Source organism: Ostrea edulis, chromosome 2, assembly GCF_947568905.1.
Source record: "Ostrea edulis chromosome 2, xbOstEdul1.1, whole genome shotgun sequence".
Taxonomy (NCBI): Eukaryota; Metazoa; Mollusca; class Bivalvia; order Ostreida; family Ostreidae; genus Ostrea; species Ostrea edulis.
Genome location: NC_079165.1, coordinates 6,987,651 through 7,011,131, shown reverse-complemented (window position 1 = coordinate 7,011,131; position 23,481 = coordinate 6,987,651). Strand labels below are relative to the sequence as shown.

At 35.9% G+C, this 23,481-nt stretch overlaps 1 protein-coding gene across 1 annotated transcript in view; it reads left to right on the top strand.

Annotated features, from left to right (window-relative positions):
• Window positions 1–2,447: 2,447 nt before the first annotated feature.
• Window positions 2,448–23,481, top strand: part of LOC125679161 (von Willebrand factor D and EGF domain-containing protein-like) — a 26,292-nt gene continuing 5,258 nt past the window's right edge. Inside the window, exons 1-7 of the mRNA XM_056157488.1 lie at window positions 2,448–2,688; window positions 14,734–15,013; window positions 18,578–18,733; window positions 18,920–19,106; window positions 19,226–19,416; window positions 21,198–21,455; window positions 21,842–21,962. Coding sequence (XP_056013463.1) covers window positions 2,549–2,688; window positions 14,734–15,013; window positions 18,578–18,733; window positions 18,920–19,106; window positions 19,226–19,416; window positions 21,198–21,455; window positions 21,842–21,962 — 1,333 coding nt within the window. The 5' untranslated portion in view covers window positions 2,448–2,548. The remainder of the gene's footprint in view (window positions 2,689–14,733; window positions 15,014–18,577; window positions 18,734–18,919; window positions 19,107–19,225; window positions 19,417–21,197; window positions 21,456–21,841; window positions 21,963–23,481) is intronic.

The window sequence follows — 23,481 nt, the reverse complement described above, 5'->3', positions numbered from 1 at the left end:
GATGTTCAAGAGGTGGGATTAGGTGTCTAGGAGGAACAAGCATCCCCTGTCGACCGGTCACACCCGCCATGAGCCCTATATCTTGGCATCTACATTTATATGGACAACTTATACGTCGATTCGGTATATCCAAATAACTCGAAATCAAAGACACCACAGAGTCTTCAACAATAGCTAAGTGCTTCGATCTTTCATTGAATATAGATGCTAACGGCAAACTAAAAACTCAAAGGGATTATTTCAGTTTCTCCATCGTTCACTTCGCATATGTATATAGCAAAATTCCATTAACACCTGCATAAGGTGTTTATATATCTCATCTAATTCGATATGAAAGAGTTTTTTTTCTGCGTATAATCAAAGTTTAAAGAGTCAGGCTGCCGACAGACAGGTTTATGTTCCAGTCGTTTCAACAAGTTTGCTTAAAGTTGGCAGTTAGCACATTATAACGATTTACTTCTCTAATACAACCTGTCATAGCGTCAAATACTGTCTGACGTTATTCATACCAATTGTTAGGCCTTTTTACACGCTAATTTTCACAACAGATTATCTGATCAAAATATAAGACGTACGTCAGGTATGACTTTTTTGAATTTGGTTGTAACGGAATAATTGATCACCCTAGGCTACCGATCCCATCTCTGGCATATCCAGGGGTCCGTGTTTGCACAACTCCCTATGAAAGGTGAAAATAACGAACAGTAATCAATCTCATAACTCATATAAGCAATACAAAAGAGGGAGTTGGGCAAACACGGACCCATGAACACACCATAGATGGGATCAGGTGTCTAGGAGTAGTAAACATACTCTGTCGACAAGTCACAACCGCTTTGAGCCCTATATCCTGGTCAGGGAAATGGAGTTATCCGTAGTCAAAATCAGTGTGCCAAGAACGGTTTAACAATCGGTATTAAACACGTCATACAGCGTTTGACCCAATGATAGGTTGTTTTGGCAAACTATAGCGTTATAACGACCATAGAATTTACGATATACTTACTTTAATCTAGACTCTTGAAACCCCTGTACCATCAACATGTTTTTCAGTAGCTTGCCTCGATTTAAAAACTGTCGCATAGCAAGCTCTTTCGTATCGAATCAGTTGAGAGATATAAACACCATATACAGGTGATAATGGGATATTGCTACATAAAGATGGGAAGTTGACGTTGGGGAATATGAAATCATTCCGTTTGTCATACAGTTGAGTTGTCAGTTTGCCGTTAATATCTACTTTCAATAAAATATCTAAGTATGAAGCATAAGTGGACGAATATGTGGTGTCTTTTATTTCGAGCTCACGGGAATATATCAAATCGATATAATATGAAAGTTATTGTTAATAGACAAAACGTCGATATATCTAAATGTTGAATTGAAGGCTACAGCAAGAGGTTTTTTCCTCTCACGTAGAAGTTTTTGAATAAATTCTGCTTCATAGGAATATAAAAACAGGTAACCTATTAAAGGAACACAATTCGTGTCCATGGGAATTCGAACAGACTGCTAGAAGATCTGATCACAAAAGATTACGAATATATTGTCAATGAGGAACTGTAGCATATTTTTGTATTTCAAATTCAGAGTACGTGTGCGTGGAATGAGAGTGGTTTTTAACAAAGTATTTTTTGATGACTAGCTATGAATATTTAAGTTTTCCATTTTTATTGAAGAAGGAACTGTCTATGATGTCAAAAACTCTATTCTTTAATTTATCGTGAGGAATGGTCGTGTAAAGTGTTGAAAAGTCATAGGATTTGATGTTATTGATTTGGGAAAAGTTTTGCGATTTCAGGTTTATTAAAAGTTCTTTAGAATTTTTTAGAGTCCAGATTTGATTAACACACTTCTGGCATACATGTGTATGTAGTCGCACAGTAAGTTTGAAGTTTCTCCTTCACAACTGTGAGGAGCTATGAGAGCCATGAGATTAATCACTCTTTGTTGTCTTTACCTTTTCATATTTGAGAGGTAGCTTTCTCTCTTCTATATTTTAGTTTTTAATCATTTTACATACCATTAAGATCTATTTCAAATCATGATGATATAAAAGTATAATTTTCCCGATTAAAATATAGGACTCATGACCGTTGACAGGATGCATAATCCTCCTTGGCACCTGACCACCACATCTGGTATGTCCAGGAACCCATCTTTACCCAACTCTGTTGGATTTATGATATTAACCACTGTACATTATATTCACCATTCCATTTGTACTGAAAAATTCGTATACACGAAGAATGCTCCCTTCTCTGACTCAATAAGATCAGCATTTTATCTGCGACCCTTTGACTAGTTTTTGACCTTAGTTGGTTACTTATATATTTTATTAAGTCATAGTAATTACAAGAAGTATGTTTAACTGATCTAAGATATTTTATAAAGCTCAATGTATATGTAGATAACAATTATGAATTGATCTTTTTCTATTTCGCTGAAAGAAGGGAAATCATATATTCTTTCTTTCATGAATTAGATATCATTTCCCAGTGGAACATATACCATTGCAAGGTTATGGCTATATGGAGATGTTGACGTTATGGAGATTGAAATATTTCCGACAACATATGACGTGAATAACACTGGAGGACTTTGCAGTAAACTTGGGGCTGGGAAAAAACTAATATCCAGAGACGGGAATCCATGGAATAATGCAAATGAATTTGCAAAGTCCTGGAAGTAAGAAATATAACTCATATGTCAGTAAAACTAAACATTTTAACTAATATGTGGCATAAAAAGAGTGTACATTGCATTTACTGTTATCGAAAGAACACATATTTGATCTTCCAGTGAACTGAAAATAAAAGATACTAAAATGTCTTTTCATCTCTGCCTCATATTTAGATGTTTCATGAATAACATCTCCATCTTCAACTTTTGATATAACTCTATATTTTCTGATTATATTCCATTATCACCTGCAAATGCTGTTTGTGTATTTCAAATGATTTCATAAGGGAGAGCATGATCTGCGTATGATCAAATTTTAAATCAAGGCATGCTACTGACAAATGAGTTGATGTTACAGGAGTTTGAGCACTGTCGTTTAAGGTCAGTATTTTGCAAATTCTATGTTGGGTAAATTGGTCTTCTAGGCAGTCACAACCTGTCATTAGGTAGAATGCTGTCTGGTGCGTTTCATACCTCGTGTTAACCTTTGTTTCAATTTATTTATAAATACATCATGATCTATAGTATAATGTGGATCGTACTATCTGATGAAAAACAGGGTTACAGACCCTGAAACGTTCCATTTCTCCATTTACCCAATTCACTTACTGTTCGTTCCCCGCGCGTTCATCGTGCACTCTCCGTTCTCAGCTTTGAGTTTATCATTCACTAACCGTTCGAGATCACCGTTCACAAAGCGTTCATCGTTCGTTCACCGTGAGTCATCGTTCGTTCATTTTTTAGTCGTTTGTCTTTGCATAGTGAAGTGAAAATATCAACCTGAACAAGATGTAAAACGAGACATCCGCAAGATTGGAATAAAACTTTCATATAACACCCGACTGTTAAGAAATCCAACAAAGAATTTACTGATCAAAACTTAAATGGGTTCCGTGTTTGTTCAACTCTCTATTTTGTATTGCTTATAGGAGTAGCTAAGCATTTCGTTACTAGGTTGAAAATACGGATGTATATTTAATTGTTGGAATAAAATTTAGAAATTCATTTCAAAGTTAAGGATTATATCTCCATCATGAAAGGTGAAGATAACGAACAGTGATCAATCTTATAACTCCTATAAGCAATACAATATAGATAATTTGGCAAACACGGACACCTGGATTGATTGATTGATGTTTTCCGCCACACTTAACAATTTTTCAGATTCAAACCCGCGCCGAAAGAGGTGAGAGGCCGTGTGATATTGAGCGCAATGCTCTAACCACTCGGCCACAGAGGCCCCTGGACACACCAGAGGTAGAATCAGGTGCCTAGGAGGAGTAAGCACCCCCTGTCGACCGATCACACCCGCCGTGAGCCCTATATCCTGATCACGTAAACGGAGTTCTCCGTAGTCAAAATCAGTGTGCCAAGAACGGTCTAACAATCGGTATGAAACACGTCAGACAGCATTTAACACAATGATAGGGTGTATTGACGAACTAGATTGTTATAACGACCATAGAATTTGCGAAATAATCCCTGTATCATCAACTTGTTTGTCAGTAGCTTGCCTCGATTTAAAAACTTACTATACGCAGAACAAGCTCTTGCGTATCGAATCAGTTGAGAGATATAAACAAAGGTGATAATGGGATATTATGCCCCCATTCAAAGAGAGGGGTATATTGGTTTGCACCTGTCGGTCGGTCGGTATACCACATGTTGTCCGCTCAATATCTTGAGAACCATTCACTTGATCGTAATGATATTTATATGTGGGTTGGTTATGAGAAGAAGAGACCCCTATTGTTTTTCAGGTTAAAAGGTCAAAGGTCAAGGGTAAATCTACTCTGGACATAGGAATATACTGTCCGCTCAATATCTTGAGAAACCTTTGCTTGACAAACATCAAACATGGTACACTGATACATCTTAAGGAGTAGATGACCCCTATTGATTTTGAGATCACATAGTCAAAGGTCAAACTGTACATAGGAATATATTTATCCCTCATTGTCTCGAGAATCCTTTGCTTGACAGACATCAAACTTGGTACACTGGTATAACTTTAGAAATAGATGATCCATATTGATTTTGAGGTCACATGGTCAAAGGTCGAATTGGACATTGGAATATACTGCCCGCTCAATATCTTGAGATCCCTTTGCTTGACAGACATCAACCTTGGTACACTGTTACATCTTCAGGAGTTTTAGGTCAAATGATCAATCCACTGTTGACATAGAAAGATATTGTCTGCTCAATATTTTGACTTGATGATATTACTATCAATTAAATGATGTGTGTGTATAACCCTTTTCGATTTTGCACCATGGGGGGCATATGTGTTTTACAAACATATCTTGTTCTACATAAATATGGGAAGTTGACGATAGAGAAGCTGAAATCATCCCGTTTGTCACATAGTTGAGTTGTCAGTTTGCCGTTAACGTCTACTTTCAATGAAATATATACCGGGTAAGTATGTAGCAGAAGTGGATGACTCTGTGGTGTCTTTTATTTCGAGCTGAGTTGGATATATCAAATCGACATATGAATGAAAGTTATTATTGTTAATAGACAAAACGTCATCGATATATCTAAATGTCGAATTGAAGGCCACAGCAAGAGATTTTTTCGTCTCACGTAGAAGTTTTTGAATAAATTCTGATTCATATGAATATAGAAACAGGTCAGCTAACAAAGGAGCACAATTCCTGCTAATGGGAATTCCAACAGACTGTTGGAAGACCTGATCACCAAAGACCACGGAGATATTGTCAATGAAAAACTCTAGCATATTTTTAATTTCAAGTTCAGAGTACTTGTGCGTGGCATCAGAATGGTGTTTAACAAAGTAAGTTTTTGGATGACTGATCACTAGATATGAATGTTTCTTTTTTTTTGTACCTCATGCATAACTCTGATCCTTGGACGAATTTGGATCCAGTTTTTTGACACTCTAGTTACCCTTTTAGCTCTTACGAGTTCATTGTTATTTCGAATTTCCAAAATTTCGGCTTGAGCATCACTGAATAGACATTATTTGTCGAAATGTGCATCTGGTGCATCAAAATTGGTACCGTATAAGTTTTACATTGATCACTTTCCGTTATTTTCACCTTTCATGAATGGCATAAGGATTTTTCCGTTTACCGTATCAAGATATAGGGATCAAGGCGGGTGTGATCGGTCAACAGGGGATGTTCCTAGGCATCTATGGTGTGTCCGTGTATCCCTACTCTTAATTTTGAATTCTTTGTGAGGATTCCATGTGTGTAAGAATGATCACCGTTTCTTATCTTCATATTTTCATTTATTCGCCGAAATTTGGAACTATTGTATATAATACAACCGTTTTTCCGTAACTATTTTTTTTATATTGGACTCACAATTAACAAATTCTTTAAACATTCTAGATGTAGTACAGTGTAATGAAATTATAATTGCTATCAAATATTCAATGATTTGAATCGAGTGTTTGGTTAATGGGTACCTAGGGTTGCCGTAGTTGTGATCTTGAGAATGACATGGAGTACGTCACTTCTTTACTACATATATCTCGATCTCTTTTAGGTGTTTGTTAATTGCATGTATTCTGTCGAAGATTATGTCCGACAATGGGTTTAAAGGGACTGATTCACGATTTTAGCCAAAATTGTGTTTTTCACTTTTAATGATCAAAATATACTGTCTAATGTGTTTGAAAGATTTTACATGAAAATTAAGGTTATACATCATCACAGAAGCTCATTTTAGAGAGTTTATTATTTGTTTTGTAAACAAAGATTGCGGTATGCTATTGTTTATGAAATTCTCAAAAGAAATGGATATCGATCTAAGTATTATTATATCTTTCACATTTCAAGTAATTTTGGGGTGAAATGTGTCATCTAAAAGTTAAAATTTGTGACTATGCAAAATGAAGATGCATTATATTACAAAATCAATATTTCACTTGTTTGTTTGTTTACTTAAAGTAATTCCACCATCCTGTGATGTCATCAGATTTTGCAAAATCAATGATTTCTTTATATTTATGCGTGATAGGAACATACATTTTGTTGGAGTCTTTCCCGATAGTTATTGTAAAAAATCTTGTTAAAAATAAACTATTTCAAAAGTCTAAATTATAGATGAATAATCAATGATACGTTTTGAAATATTGAATCCAAGGGCAATAACTCTGTTTCTATTGATTTCTTTATCAAGTCTATTATGCGATAGATTTCCTTTATTTTTACAGACATTTTGTATATTTTTGTGAAGATACACTTTCATGAAATTGTTATGAATGCTACTATATCGTCATAACCAGTTTGTATGAAATTGTGATAACGCTGTTTAAGGAATATTGCAATTTTCTGACGGTGATAGATGATTCTGTTTATGTACGTCTCGTATCTTAAAAAGTGTGATGCCATATGTATTTTATTTGATAATTTGTTAGTTTTAACTCTAATGAATGGAAATAAATACATTTTTCAAACTTGTATCAGATAAAACTGCGAGTATGGAGTTACCTTAATAAGAATAGAGTTTTTGTTTCTATAACACATATTTAAGGCTAACATATTGCTTTCATTCTTGCATTCAGAAGGTCAAAATTTTGGCTGTCAACATTAAATGAGTTATATTTCTAATGTTTAACATTAAAATCGTGAACCAGTCCCTTTAATGTGAAAAAGATTAACTGGGCTTTGTCAGAATGGATTAAAGTATATATAAGGAACATCAAAGGTCAAATATGGTGAAAATAAATCACTGTTCGTTATCTTCACCTTTCATTTGAAAACAAAATTTACAAATTCATAAAAAAAACATTTTGAAAAGCTTGTTTGTTTTGTTTTGGGTTTTGTTTGGGGGGGGGGGGGGTTCCCAGATATATATGTAAAGCACATATTTGTAGAAATTAACGAATGAGGAATTATCATCCCTTTCTATTACGTCATTTGAGACAATTTTATTTATCAACACAGTATGAAAATTATGTGACAAATGGCCAGCTTTAACGACACCGTGGATAGTGATGGTGATTTATCGGATATAGACTTGAATTTGGGTATTCAACCTTATATGCTAGAACCTGCATGCGTTCCGAAGCCATAAGGTAGTGATATGCTCGACGTTAACAACCTTTTTGTTAAAGACAATATAAAAATATTAAAATTATGCAGAAATGAAATCAAACAGTAGGCATGAAAATCGCAATATGATTAAAGTTAGATCCTTAATTTAATCCGCTCACCTGCGTAGCGCTCTGTCAAAGGATTCATCTTAATTTAGACCCTACAAACTGACACCTAATATAAAGTACTCGAAATAAACATAAGGTAGATACATCCTCATGTAACGTCGTAGGTTTTTGCAAAATCTTTAATTAATCAAAGCCCCATCCCAGTGAACTCGAAATAAAAGGCACCACAGAGCCATCTACATCTGCTTCGTACTTGGACATTTTATTAAAAAATGAACATTATCGTCAAACCAACAATTAAACTTTATAAAAACCGGAATGCTTTCAGCTTCTCCATCGTCATCTTCTCATATTTATGTAGCAATATTGCATTACAACCTGCGGGGCGAAATGCACATTTTCTTGGTTAACATTGGTTATTGATTAGATTAAACTATATTAGATGGAAATTAATACAGTGTTTACACTTTCAACCAATAATATTGATAATTCGCATGGCGATGGAGCTACCTTATGTCAAAACTTAACTTACCTCTGAGAATTTGATCATATTGTGACTGCTCAATTAAAAGAAAACTCAAACTAAAGTTTGAGATTTTTTTAAAAAAAATAAGGACATGCATGTGTCATCACTTCTTTTTTTTCACTATCTCATTCCTTTTGAAAAAAAATCATTGCAACTTTAATTGGAGCAGCCCCGTGGGGATCTGGGTTAGAATAGGTCTTCAGTACCCCTTGCTTGTCGTAAGAGGCGACTAAATGGGACGGTCTTTCGGATGAGACCGCAAAAACAGAGGTCCTGTGTCACAGCAGGTGTGACACGCTTAAGATCCCTCCCTGTTCAAAGGCTGTTAGCACCGAGCATAGGCCTACATTTTTGCAGCCCTTCACCGGCAGTGGTGACGTCTCCATATGAGTGAAATATTCTCGAATGGGACGTAAAACAACATTCAATCAATCAATTAATTGTAGCTCATTTCTGAAGGATATATCATATTGCAGAATTGTTCGTAGTTTATTCATATATTTCTGTAGGCGTTGTGGTGATGTTACATGTGAAATATGTATGTATTTTTGCTTAACGTCCCTCTCGAGAATTTTCCATCCATATGGAGATGTCATCAATATCGGTGAAGGGCTCTAAATTTTCCGAAATATATGTTCTCTTGGGGAAAAACATCGGGCTTTTCGATGTAAAACATCTGTCGTCGTAATCGAAAGTTGTCTCAGACGACGTAATAAGTTAGATGGGCGATAACTCATGTCACTACACCATTACCGATCACCCATGTAAATTAAATCATAAGCGACCGACAGACATTTTTATTTATAACCGCAAGTTTTGTTAAAACACTGTACACTTTCTTGTCGTAAGAGGCGACTACATTGGGCGGCCCTTTGGATGAGAACGCAAAAACCGAAGCCCCGTGTTACAGCAGATGTAGCACAATAAAGATCCTTCCCTGCCCAAAGGTCGTAAGGACCGAGCATAGGCCTAAATTTTGAAGCCCTTCATCAGCAGTGGTGAGTGAAAAAGTCTCAAGAGGGACGATAAAAATATACAACCAACCGTGCATTACCTTTAAAATCACATATTAGACACATCAAAATAAAACTGAGTACCATCTATCCTTCTGTGTTTAGTAAATCAGACATGATAAAAGAATTGCATAGGTTACATGAGGGATATGGTTTGGTTCTAACTAACAACGCTTGTAATAACATTGTCTCTGTAAGGTTCATTATCAGCACAGTATTTTGAACGAACTAGGTATTAATTCCACCTTTGATAATTATATTCCGATCCGAGTTTCATGCTCGGACAATTATCTAAAGAGAGCGGCATGGTTACGCATATTATGTGGTAAATTTATTACATCGGTGAAGTCAACAAAGAAGCGTCCATTAGTTAAGACAGCTTGAAAGTGTCCAGTTTACTCTCAATCGGCAATCCTCGGATTATCCCGCCTCGAGCACGCAATGACCTCCGATTGATTTTCTTTCCACCACAAAAAACCGTGGAAGCTCACCGATATGTGTCGAGTCAAACATTTCGTTTAAAATCAGCATTTCATTATAACGATCAAATATACCTATACAAACTGGCATTAGATTAAATGCTGTCTGACGTTTTACATACCAATTGCTAGACCTTTCTGTTCACACCGATTTTGACTACGGTTTACCCCCCTTTGCTTTATCAGTATTTAGTTACATGACTCTTCAATCGGATGACTTGCTTGATTCTCCGGGGAACAGAATTAAAAAGGTTTCTGATATAATTCAAGTTAATTTCCTGTCATAGCCTGAGTGTGGGTTGAAAAAGTTCGTCGGCGGAATTTATAGCATGCATCTGTGATTGAAGTTTTCTTTTAAAGTAAAACTTATACGGTACCAATTCTGATGCACCACATACGCATTTCGACAAATAATGTCTCTTCAGTGATGCTCAAGCCAAAATTTGGAAATTCGAAATAACAATAAACTTTTAAGAGCTAAAAGTATAACTAGAGTGCCAAAAACTGGAACCAAATTCGTCTAAGGATAAGAGCTATGCATGAGGGAGATAATCCTTAATTTTGAAATGTATTTCTAATTTTTATCCCAGTAATTAAATATACATCAGTATTTTCAAGCTAGTAACCAAGTACTTAGCTACTGGCTGTAGAGACCCTCGAGGACTAACAGTCCACCAGCAGAGGCCTAGACCCAGGGATCGTAATGTAAAATATATAACCAAACATTTTCAATAATATTTAAGTCCGGAGACTGTGCAGGCCAGCTCATGTTTTTAATTCGATTTCTGGCAATGAATTCCTGTGTCAAACGCGATCGATGTACTGGGGCATTATCGTCTTGGAAAAGGTAACTTCCGTTTGGAAAATGACGCACAATAACTGGTCATAGGTTTGTATCTAAGATATCAATGTATTTTGCTGAATTTATACTCCCTTCAACTCGACATAATGTTACAACTCCATTAAAATACAAGTATCCCCAAACCATAATGCTGAACTTTCGACCATTTTGTCGTGGTACTAAACCAGGTCTCCAACCCTCCCCGGCTTTCTTCCACACATAAACATTGTTGTTTTCACCCACACATTCGTCACTAAAAATCACTTAGACCACTGGTTTTGTACATCCCACCATCTCTTCTCTCTACACCATGACAAGAGTTTCTTCCTGTTGACATTTTTCACTACAACTTTCTTCTTATACACACCTCTAGAGAAGCCATTTTCTCTAAGTCAACGTTTGATAGTCTTCTGAGACATCGATGCTGGTCTGTTTTCATTAAATTGTGCTGTAATGTCTCCTACTGGAGCCCGCCGATCTTTGTTCACGATTCGTTGGAGCCTCCGATATTACCGATCGTCAATGGAACGAGGTCAGCTCGATCTTGGTAAATTTTCTATCGATCCAGTGCTTTGGAATTTACGGACAACTCGATATACTAAAGTCAAAGATCTGTTGACAGTGCTTGCAATCGCTGATATTTCTTCTCCGTTCAAATATAGCTCTATAATAACTTGTTTCAAGGGTCGTGACATTTCTTGACGCTTCGTCTCCATTTTGTTACCGAGATGTAATGTAAACAAAACTATGAGCAGACGATAAAATATACGTAATGTCACACGTGATACATAATGAGCTATTTATATTTCAAGGGAATTTCTATAACTCGAACCCTGAACAGAAATAATCAGATTTTAGGCGGATCTATGACATGTTACCGCGACGCTATTTTTGCCTCAACACTTTTGTCTCCCTACTATACATATATCAACACCTTCTGCAACTTGGGATCTTGTTGTAAATGTCATATCCGAAAGACCCGTAAGTTTCACTTATACGTGTTCAGCGTTTGGCGACGGAGCAATCACTACACGTGTTTATGTCTTTGGTTTAGCGCGGTCATGGCACGAGCGGGTCTCGAACATCACGACTTCTCGGTTACGAAGCAAAATAATCTACTACAGAGTTACCGCGACGGGTTCTTGATCAAAGACGAAAATGAATTAAAGTGATTTACCCTTTTATCAGAGACGAAAATACATAAAGTGTAAAATTAGTTTTCAAATAGGTTTTGAAATGATATTAACTGATATAGTTCAATTGTATGTATAAATGTTAACGGGGGGTGTCTAGACGTCATATCATAACATTTGCTGCTATCAATTATGAATAAATCGTGTTAAATGTGCTAAATAACTTCTTCAATGATCCATTTAATTATTTTCTTATCATCAATTGTTTTTATTAATTGTATGCTTGCTTACAGGAAATATTCGATAGTGTTAATATAATTGTATAGAGTATATCCTGTAAGAAACATACACACCAAATCATGCAATGTGCTTGTACTGGTAGGTACATGTACTGATGTATGGTAATTTGCAGAACATTGAATGTGTCTTTATTCATTTAATTCTTCTAAGAAGTGTTAACAAAATAGCCATATAGCTTTTTAAATGTAGTCTAGTGATATCTGCAATACAAAATATATTGCTTAAATATAAGTATCTATTAAATTAAATCTTAACTTATTTAAGGAATGACTTTAATTCTGGGACAAATCATACGAGTATAACCTGGTGTGGGTCTGTTTATGCTTGATAATCCGCGAATAATTTGCCCCAGAATTAAAGTCATTCCTTATAATTTAATGCAAGAGACAAAGAGAATAACCTTCGTTTATGAAAATGTACATAAATTCGAAAAAATACAAGTCAACTGAGCTGCGCAATGATTCACTTAGCAACAACGACGAAGCGTCTACCTGTGAAGGTCGACATCTTTAACCTTAGTTATACGGAGCCTAGCCTATTTATCAAAATATTGCATCGAAGGTGAAGTTTGTCATGATAGAAAATAAGTGTAGACTATGCATGCAATGGGTACATTTGTATTTCGCTGCCTTTTAGAGATAGAGCCCGACTTTGAAGTCGCTCATCTCCGACAATTTGAGAAAATACGGGAAATCACAAGCACCTGAAGTATGGATATTACTACCCCCACCCCCCTTATGATCATTTTTGGTCGCAATAATTTCTCTGAATTGTGTGAATTCCCTATCTATCTCATCCCTCTTTCGATTGATGTAATCGTTTCATGATTTTTGTAAACTTTAGAGATTGACCTTCTACCGGTATAGTAAACTACACAAGGTATGAAACCAAAATTTGTAAACAAACAGGGGGTCTCCGTTTCGGGGCACATTTTCCAAGTAATTGCAGTGTTAACTAAGGCATTTTGGCGAGCGGCAGGTCTGAGAGATGCCATACTACAAGTCTCTTTAACTCGAAACCCATCTCATCGGTTTTATTTGACAAAATCTTGCGTGCATTGATCGGACAGTGCTTCATCTCTTTCAATGGCAGCCAAAAAGGAGGTCACAGAGTACAAATTTGTTATATGATTGGTTTGCAAAGACCTTGCTTAGTCTCGGGATCATCCGAATGCAATCTCTACCCAGAGTTATCGTTCCTTACACTCACATATACCTCTGTTAACGTCTCAAAATAAAGAATGTTATTCCACATGTAAATCCACTTTTTTTTTTACGCCTAATAAAACTAAGAAATACTTAACTATTTGTAGATTTTTTTTCCATTACTATATATTCTTCATGTACCTATGTATAGGCCTGGTGCAATAGAACAACCCAATATCCACGTTTCAACCCAAACCAATGCTTCTTGTGTCACAAAAAGAGTTGACACCTGCTCAGTATTTATTTATTTATGTATATTTTTGTAACTAAAGTTAAAACCATACTTTATTTGAGCATACGTGCCAATTTACAAATATCTTGTAAAACCCTTGAGACGTTGACAGAGATGTACGTGAGAGCACAGAACGACAACTCTGGGTAGAGATTGCATCCGAATGGTCTCGGGATTATTCGTGGACCAATCTTAAGGACGATTTTTTTCTCAACGACCGTTGTAATACGTTGATTTCTATACATAAAAACTCTTTAGCTATAGTATTTTGTTAATTTTACTGGTGTTTTATTGTTGCATTCCTCTTCTTACCCTTGTAAATCGCCGACAGTAATTTATCTTATGTAAGGCGCTATATAAATTTTATTATTATTATTATCATTTTCTGTCGTCCGCCTTCAATTAAAAATTGATTATACGCGCATCGAATCAGTTGAAAGATATCAACATGATATGCAGTTATATATCGTGCAAGTTTTGTTAAAGACTTGATTGTTGTTGTTTTTTAATGCATATTTTAAAGGACAGAGGATACCGAAAATTAGGAGTTCTGTCTGTCACGGATTGATAGGTATACGTTGCTTTTTTCTAGTCAGCCTCCCATGAATGCAATATATCCTTAGACGAAGTTGACTCCAGTTTTTAGCACTCTGTTTTCCCCTAGAATAGCTCCTACAAGTTTATTATTTCGGATTTCAAAAAATTAGGTTGAGCATCACGGAAGAGACATTATTTGTCGAAATGCGCATCTGGTGCATCAAAATTGGCACCGTATAAGTTTTACATTATGACCCCTGGGTCGAGACCTCTGCTGGTGGACTGTTAGTCCCGAGGATCTCTACAGTCGAGTAGCTAAGTACTTCGTTACTAACTTGAAAATACGGATGTATATCTAATTGTTGTGATAAAATTTAGAAATTCATTTCAATATTAAGGATTATCTCCCTCATGCATTGCTCTTATCATTAGATGAATTTGACTTCACTTTTTTGGCACTTTGTTTTACCTTCAAATAGCTTTTAGGGCCTACAAGTTTACCATTATTTCGGATTTCAAAACATTCGGTTGAGCATCACTGAGAGACATTATTTATCGAAATGCGCATCTAGTGCATCAAAATTGGTGCCGTATAAGTTTTACATCAAAGAGAAAATAAAACGCAGTATATTTATGTTTTATTAGGGTTGACGACAAAGAAAATCTAATATCAATGCCAGATGAGGATATTTTATCCTTTGAGGAACAGCACCAGACAGCCTTTTACTGCACCTGTAATCAAACAAATGGAAAACACCCAGTCGGTATCGCAATGTGCGGCAAATCAAAGTCAGTAAAATGTGACTTACGAAAAGAAAGGAAAGTTAGACCAAAACCAACCTGCTCAGTGCGAATGAGACGATCTGCAGCGTCTCTATTTTCGTTTCTTCCGAAAGACCACATTAAGATCCAACAAAGAAAAAAGGTTAGATATTCCAATGTTGTGATTTTGAATTCATATAATCGTTTAACCAAGCTGAAAAAAAAAACTATTGAACAACGGGAAATCAGGATATGGGGCTCACGGCGGGTGTGATCGATCAACAGGGGATGCTTACTCTTCCTAGGCACCTGATCCCACCTCTTGTGTGTCCAGGGGTCCGTGTTTGCCCAACTATCTATTTTGTATTGCTTGTAGAAGTTATGAGATTGATCACTTTTCGTTATCTTCACCTTGCATTAAAATGTGTCCCCAGTATTTATTTCCCAGACCTATTTTATAAAAAAGTTGATTGATTGATTGATTTAATATTGTTTAACGTCCCTCTCGAAAAAAATGTCACTCATATAGAGACGTCACCACTGCCGGTGAAGGGCTACAAAATTTAGGCCTATGATCGGCGCTTATGACCTTTGAACAGGGAGGGATCTTTATCGTGCCACACCTGCTGTGACATGGGACCTCGGTTTTTACGGTTTCATCAGAAGGACCACCCCATTTAGTTGCCTCTTACGACAAACAAGAGGTACTGTGAGCAATGCTCACTAAGAATACACCCCGCTTACCCCAATCTCCCAAAGGGTGTTGGTAATAGGTATAAACTACCTCTTTTCTGAGTGTAAAAAACAAATGGCATGACAAACCGAACCATATTGCTACTTCGATGTCCAGTGCGCGTGATCTTTGACCTTTTGACCCCAAAATCGATAGGGAACATCATCCCGTGGGTAGTCCATATGTATGATATGGTGACTGTAAGTGGAAAGGATAACGCTTTAGAGCCCGGAAACCATATTGCTACTTCGATGTCCAGTGTGCTTGACCTTTGACCATTTGACCCAAAAATCGATAGGGAACATCTTCATCCCATGGGTAGTCCATATGTATGATATGGTGACTGTAGGTGGAGAGGATAACGCTTTAGAGCCCGGAAACCATATTGCTACTTCGATATCCAGTGCGCGTGACCTTTGACCTCAAAATCAATAGGGAACATCTTCATCTCATGGGTAGAATATATATATGATATGGTGACGGTAGGTGGAAAGGATAATGCTTTAGAGCCCGGAAACCATTGCGTCTACAGACGGACGGACGGACGGACGAGCAGACAGACGGACAACCCGATTCCAGTATAACCCCCCCCCCCAACTTGTTGCGGGGGTATAACAAGGGGTACTGAGGACCTATTCTAACCCCGATTTTCACGGGACCCTATAAAAGAGGTGATAACCTAAACTAAAGAGAGAAATAGCAGCTACCTAAAATGAAAGTTTCATTTAATACAACTATATATACCTATTGCATCACTTCCGTTATCTATGCAGCAATATCCCATTATCATCTACATATCTTTATGTCTCCAAACTGATTTGATAAGAGCATGTTCTGCACATGATCAATATCTTAAACAATTAAGGCTACAGAGAAATGAGTTGATGTTACAGAGGTTTCATCAGTCTCGTTTAAAGTCAACATTTTTAGAGTAGGTCCTCAGTAACCCTTGCTTGTCGTAAGAGACGACTAAATAGGGTTGTCCTTCCGATGACAACGCAAAACCACGAACCCGTGTCACAACAAATGTGGCACGTTAAAGATCCCTACATACTTAAAGGCCGTATGCTCTGAGCATAGACCTAAATTTGGCAGACCTTCACCGATAATGGTGGCGTTTCAATATGAGCGAAAAATTCTCGATAGGGACATTAAAGAATATACAATCAATCAATCGGAAATTACACAAGCATCAAAACGCACACAGCAACTTACTTGACGTTTGATCAAATTTTAGAGTTTTTTAATATCAGACACATATGCTTCTTTAATAAACGTGGAACCCGGAAATATTCGTATCTTGTGATCAGTCAGACAAAACTTACTTTGTTAAACACTATAATTCTGATTCTGTGCACAAGAACCATGAAGCTCTTTCAACAGTTTCTTGGAATTCCTAAGAGCACGAATTGTGCTCATTCATTACCTGATCTTTTTTATCCAAATAAGTAATTTATTCAAAAGCTTCTAAATGAGAAGAAGAAATATTTTGCTGTGGCCTGCAACTCGACATTTAGTTACATCGATATCGTTTATATATTTAAAAAATAATGTATAGTTCAATTACTGATAATACTTGCTGAATTCGTGTACACACACACACACACACACACACACACACACACACACACACACACACACATATATATATATATATATATATATATATATATATATATATATCAGTTTTACTAACTGTTGTTTGGCTTATTGATGCATTAAAATATGGACATTTATCGTGTATAATTTCTACAGCCAATCTATTTCTATGTAGAATATCAAGCTTCAAAATATGATTATAACCTTTAAAAGATATGTTTGATTGATTGCTACTTGCTTTTATGTTTACGATATAGATATGATTACTGTGTTCAATATTAAATTCATTTTACCTAGTTGATATCAAAACTCGACACTCAATATCATTGCATTATCGGGTAGTGTGTTCCGTAAGAACTCACATCCAATCATTTACATATGGAACGACCTTGAACTCAGTTACAATAATATTGTCTTGAAAAGAATGTAATCCCTTGTCACGGAAATGTTGAGATAATTAGGAAAGAATCATCATGAATGATCGATCGTCTTTGCTGCTGAAGACGTAGCGGACAAAATAAGCTTATACTACTTTGAAATGTACCTCTACCCAAATTAAAAAATTGCTTGGTACCTGATCTGAAATACAGGGCGAGATGAAATAATTCACACAGAAAAAATTAGTATATCATCTTATCTCTTCTTATCTTCAATCTTGAGGACAAACTTGTTGCAATTCTATAATGCCTTCCTTGGCCATTTTGCGAATCTTGATGCAAGGGTTGCGGCTCAGATATTGAGAATATTTTCCTGGCACCTAAATGCGTTGTACAAAAATATTTAGCTGCAATCAAGTCATATAGTCATCAAATTCATCAATGGAATGTTAGAGAAATTGTCTAAACCATATCTTCTGATCGTCTCTTTTAATTAGAGAACCTCTTCACGTTTTCAGTTGCAAAACGAATTTTCGGAGGGCACCTAGTTTTTAAAAGTATCATTAGAATGGTTATAGTTCACGAAAGTTCCTAAAATCTGCTTTGTTGTCACTGTTCCAATCACTAATGGACGGAAAACGAACTGAGAGCACCATTTCTCATAATGATATTTAGTGTTTCGAATCGTTGTAATTGCCTCAATAAGTTGAAAATCAATATGCATATCAAACCACCTTTATGTTTATTTATCAACACTTTTCGTTAAAAACAGCGATGAACACTTAACAGTAAATATTAGAACCCACTCCACAAACCATAGGAAACATCAGCATCTCTCAGAAATTATCAGTACCGACAGTAGAATTATCAGTACCGACAGTAGAATTATCAGAACTTATCTACACCAACAGCACAATGACATTAATTATCAGCATTTATCGGCCAAAAATGTCACGTTTTCCGTCCAGTAGTGAGTATGAATTGGAAATAACTGAGATGTGTTATATGTTCATTCTAGCGTTCAGAAACGTATTCCACATCGCCAATGACAGAACAACAAGCCAAGGATTACTGTCACAAATTCATGAACGAGTCACCTGCCTTTATAGCATGTAGCAATATACCCAGCGTCCATCCTGAGGATGCCATTGCTGACTGTGTCCTAGACATTCATGTATGTACTTTTTATGTCAAAAATATATTACTATACATGTATTTTGCAAAACCATGAGTCATATTATTTTAATTGAATCTATCTAAATCAATGATAAAGCAGAGGCCGTATTGTATTGCACCGATTAAACTTTTCATTTAAGTCATATCACGAAATGTACGTAATACTAGTACATTAATTTTCTAGCTGACGAACTCTACATTGTGGGCAAGCGCTTCTCGAGAGGGCCTTAAATCACTGTGTTTGAAAGAATTAAACCATAATAATACTTTATGGAAAGATGACAGTCAAGACAGTGAACTATCCATCGTTGACAATATCCTTTCTGTTACTTGCCTTAACGAATGTAATGGCAACGGAGAATGCAAGAATGGTCAGCAAAACATTTAAAACACTTGCAGAATGACTAGAGAAGACAGATATCTTAATCATAATTATAAAATCAATATCGCAAATACAATTTCTTAATATTTATATTTTAATTTATTCCAGGAACATGTGAATGTAACGATGGATTTGCAGCTGCAGATTGTTCTATGCGATTGGATGAGCCACCTGTTGTAGTCGGTGTGAATGTCGATCATGGTGGATTGTGCGACAAAAGCACGTGTTTAGACGTTATTGTTGATGGTGATCTTTTCCTAGATATCCCATCGCTAGCATGCAAGATGAAGCATTTTCAGGTAAATGTACATTTTGTTGTGGCTTAGCTTTATAACCCGTTCAACTGTCAAGCTTTGCGAAGCATAAGATATTAATGAAATCGTATGAATTGACTTTATGAGCGTTTGTCTTTCCTATCAATAGATCATTTCGCAAGGAATAAATAAATTCACACCTGGAAGTTAACAGCAAACTAACACTAGTTTTCCTATACAATCTATCATTGGATCAAATGCTGTCTGAAGATAACGAACAGTACCAATTGGATCGTCCCTTATTTGTGCTTGTCCGACAAACATTTTTTGTTTCTACATAATCTTGATTTTTTCTTAACTCCAATTCAATTATTGTAATTGTAATTAAAAGACTTATATAGCGCCCTATCAACATTAGTTCTCTAAAGCGCTTTACAAATATGAGAGAAAAGATAATATAAAATCGACGTGCACATACATGTGAATAAAATATTCATAGTGTCAGAATTAAAATACATGATTATTATCATTAATATATAGCGCCTAATGTAATGATATACTCATCCTAATAACATATAAAACAATTTAAAACAACCCTTATGAATAATTAAATACATAGAAAGGACACAAGCATAACAAACTACAGTTCAAATAGCAACTGAAGAGTATTTGTTTTTGGTAAAAAAAAAAAATGTAACAGCTCTGCAAGAGCTGTAATGAAAGAGCACTAAATACGTTAAAAAAAATCACAAATTAAAAGCTAATCTAAAAAGATGCGTTTTGAGGTGTTTACCACTCAGATTAGCACTATACTATAAGGAACTTTTGAAATGTTGGCTTTGCAAACTGAGAATACACTACCTGTAACGTTGTTGAAAAGGTTAAGATAGCGAACAGCGACCAATTTCAAATTACCACCAAAATACAAAATTGAAAGATAGACAAATACGGTCACCTGGACAAACCAGGCCGCGACAGACCCAAGTCGTTAAAACGGGTAGTGACAGTTCCATCGCCAAACGCTCGGCATCAAGTGTGAATGTTACGGGTCCTCGGAGATGACCTTAAAAACGGATGTCCCGTGTCACAGTAGGTGTGTCACGCTAAAGAACACTCACTGCTCAATGGCCGTAAGCGCCAAGCATAGGCCTAAATTTGAAGCCCTTCATCGGTCTTGGTGACGTCTCCATATGAGTGAAAAATTCTCGAGCGAGAAGCACACTGATTTTGACTACGGATAACTCCATTTACATGATCAAGATATAGGGCTTTCGGCAGGTGTGACTGGTCGACAGGGGATGCTTACTCCTCCTAGGCACCTGATCCCACCTCAGGTGTATCCAGGGGTCCGTGTTTGCCCCACTCTCTTTTTGTATGGCTTATAGGAGTTGTGAGAGTGATCACTGTTCGTTATCTTCACCTTTCATTTGGTATAGTTGTAATTATCGCAATAAAAAAAAAAATTAAAAAAAAATTAAAATGCTATTTTTTTTTAACAACACCACATTTTTAAACACTACCTGTGGATGTTTTTCATGGCATTTATCAACACTTCTCTGTACCGAAAATATTTCTTTCAGCACTTTTCAATAAATATCAGATTCAACAGTAAAACGATAGTTTGTACTGTCATCATTTCTCAGTAGAAATTCTCAGTATCAACAGTAAAAATATCAGTAATTATCAGAACATACCACACCAACAGCACAATTTATCAGCATATACATGTATCAGCAAACTATAACAGCGACTTTTCCGTCCAGTAGTGCCATTTTGTATTTTTTTTATATTATTCGTTATTTTCACCATTTCATACAAACTTGTAGGTTGCAAGAACTGGTGAAATGAAGTATCTGGAAACGGTTGTCGTCGGTGGTGATCATAATACAATTTCGGATATGAGATGTCCTTTACCACAGTCAAGAAGCCGGCGTTCGTTGCATCAAAAGATGTTTGTGTCCGGATATGAAATATCAATTAGCAACAATGCAATAAATTTCAGTTCCTCCCACATGTTATACATATTGGATTCAACGTGCCAAGATACTATGGAACTAAATGGAAGACTTCGATTTATTCTTAAGGTACTTAAAAACGAATACCATTTATACCTTTATGCTATTTGCTTTAGATTAACCGTTTTTCATGTCTCTAACTGAGAAACAGTTTCAATTTTGAGATAATATGATAAGTAGATGATACAATCATTAGCAATTCTAGAGTTGAATTGATGGATGAACATAAATGAATAGCAAATATTTGATGTGAACAGTGTACTGGATGTGTATCGTTTTAGTACTGTTGTGCTGAATTTTCAGATATTTGCTTCCAACGTTCTATCACTTAATCATATTTTTAATAGTTCTTTGTATCTAATGAAGTATTTTGTATAAAACTTGATTTCCAAGAAAATTCCAATGAACTGTTATTTCATTTTAAGATTTCATTTATTCGAAAATATTTCTTAAAGGATGAATTCTGCTTCATTAACGGACATTGTGTACGCGACGGAACGGAGGATGGGTCCAACATATGTAATATTTGCGATTATAAAACAGATGCCTTTACCTGGACATTGATGGATAAAACGGGTGACAATTTAAATTGCTAACGTTTTTATCGTACATTACATTTTGATATCCCATTATCCAAATAATCATCAATAGTGTTCATCCAAAATAAATATGTATATATTGGTAGCATAGCCCTTAATATCAAACAAAAGTTGATGTATAAACAAAAATATATTCAATTCATTAGAATTCGTTATCTTCACCTTCCATTCAATTCATTAGAATTCCCAAACAATTTTAATTTCATGTCAGATATTGGTCTAATATAGGCATTCATCACATATTGGAAATTTATATATCAGTTTTGAAAAATTACTAATAGCTAAATTTTAAGGGAAAAGTGATGATTCCAGCTTCACCATCGTCAACCTCCCATATCTATGCAGCAATATCCAATTTTAACCTGCATGTGCTGTTTATCTTTATCAAAGGGTTGGATATACAAGAACTTGTAATATGTATGATCAGTTCTCTAATTGAGGCACACTACTGGGTAATTTGTTGATGTTACAGTGGTTTCGACAGTCTCGTTTAAAATCAGCATCTCGCAAAATTTATGTTCGTTATAACGATTTAGTTTGCCAGTACAACCTGTCATTGGTTCAAATAAAGTCTAACGTTTTTCATATCAATTGTTAGACCATTCTTTACACGCTGATTTTGATGACGATTTTCTCTGATTACCCGATCAAAATATAGGGCACATGACGGCTGTGATCGGTCGACAGGGATGCTTACTCCTCCTAGGCACCTGATCCCACCTCTGGTGTGTCCAGGGGTCCGTGTTTGCCCAACTCTTAATTTTGTCTTCCTAATAGTTATGAGCTTGATGACTGTTCGTTATCTTCACTTTTGCATTGGATTTATCTAGACATTAGTATGCAGAAATGTTTAACAATAAGTTAGCCATGTATTTGGTGATAAATACGTCATGATACTTGGATCTGGGTGAAACTGAAATTGACGAACACTAATAAACCTCATAATTCCTCTAAAGAATACAGAATTTAGAAAAGGGCAAACATGGACCCTATGCACACCAGAAGTGGAATCAGATGTTTAGGGAGAGTAAGTATCCCTTGATAACAAGCCATATTCGCTGCAAGCCCTAAATATGAATCAGATACACGAGTAATCCCTTGTCACAATTAGTATGTGATGAACTGCCTATTTGCATGAAACACGTCAGACAACATTTGACCTCATGACAGACCACATTTACCCTTACGATCATTAGAACGACCCTAAAATTTGAGAAATTTTGCCTTCAAACGAGACTGTTGATCCCGCTGTAACATCAAACTATTTGTCAGAAGCGTGCGTCAATTTAGAAATTGAACATACGCAGAACAAGCTATCGTGTATCGAATCAGTTGAGGGACATAAACGACATGTAAAGGTGATAATGGAATATCGCTACATAAGCATGGGAAGTTGCATTGAGAAGTTAAAATGTTCCTCTTTGTCATAAAGTTGAGTTGTTATTTTGCTGTTACATCTATGTTTCAAAAATATCAAATGATGAAGTGCATATAAA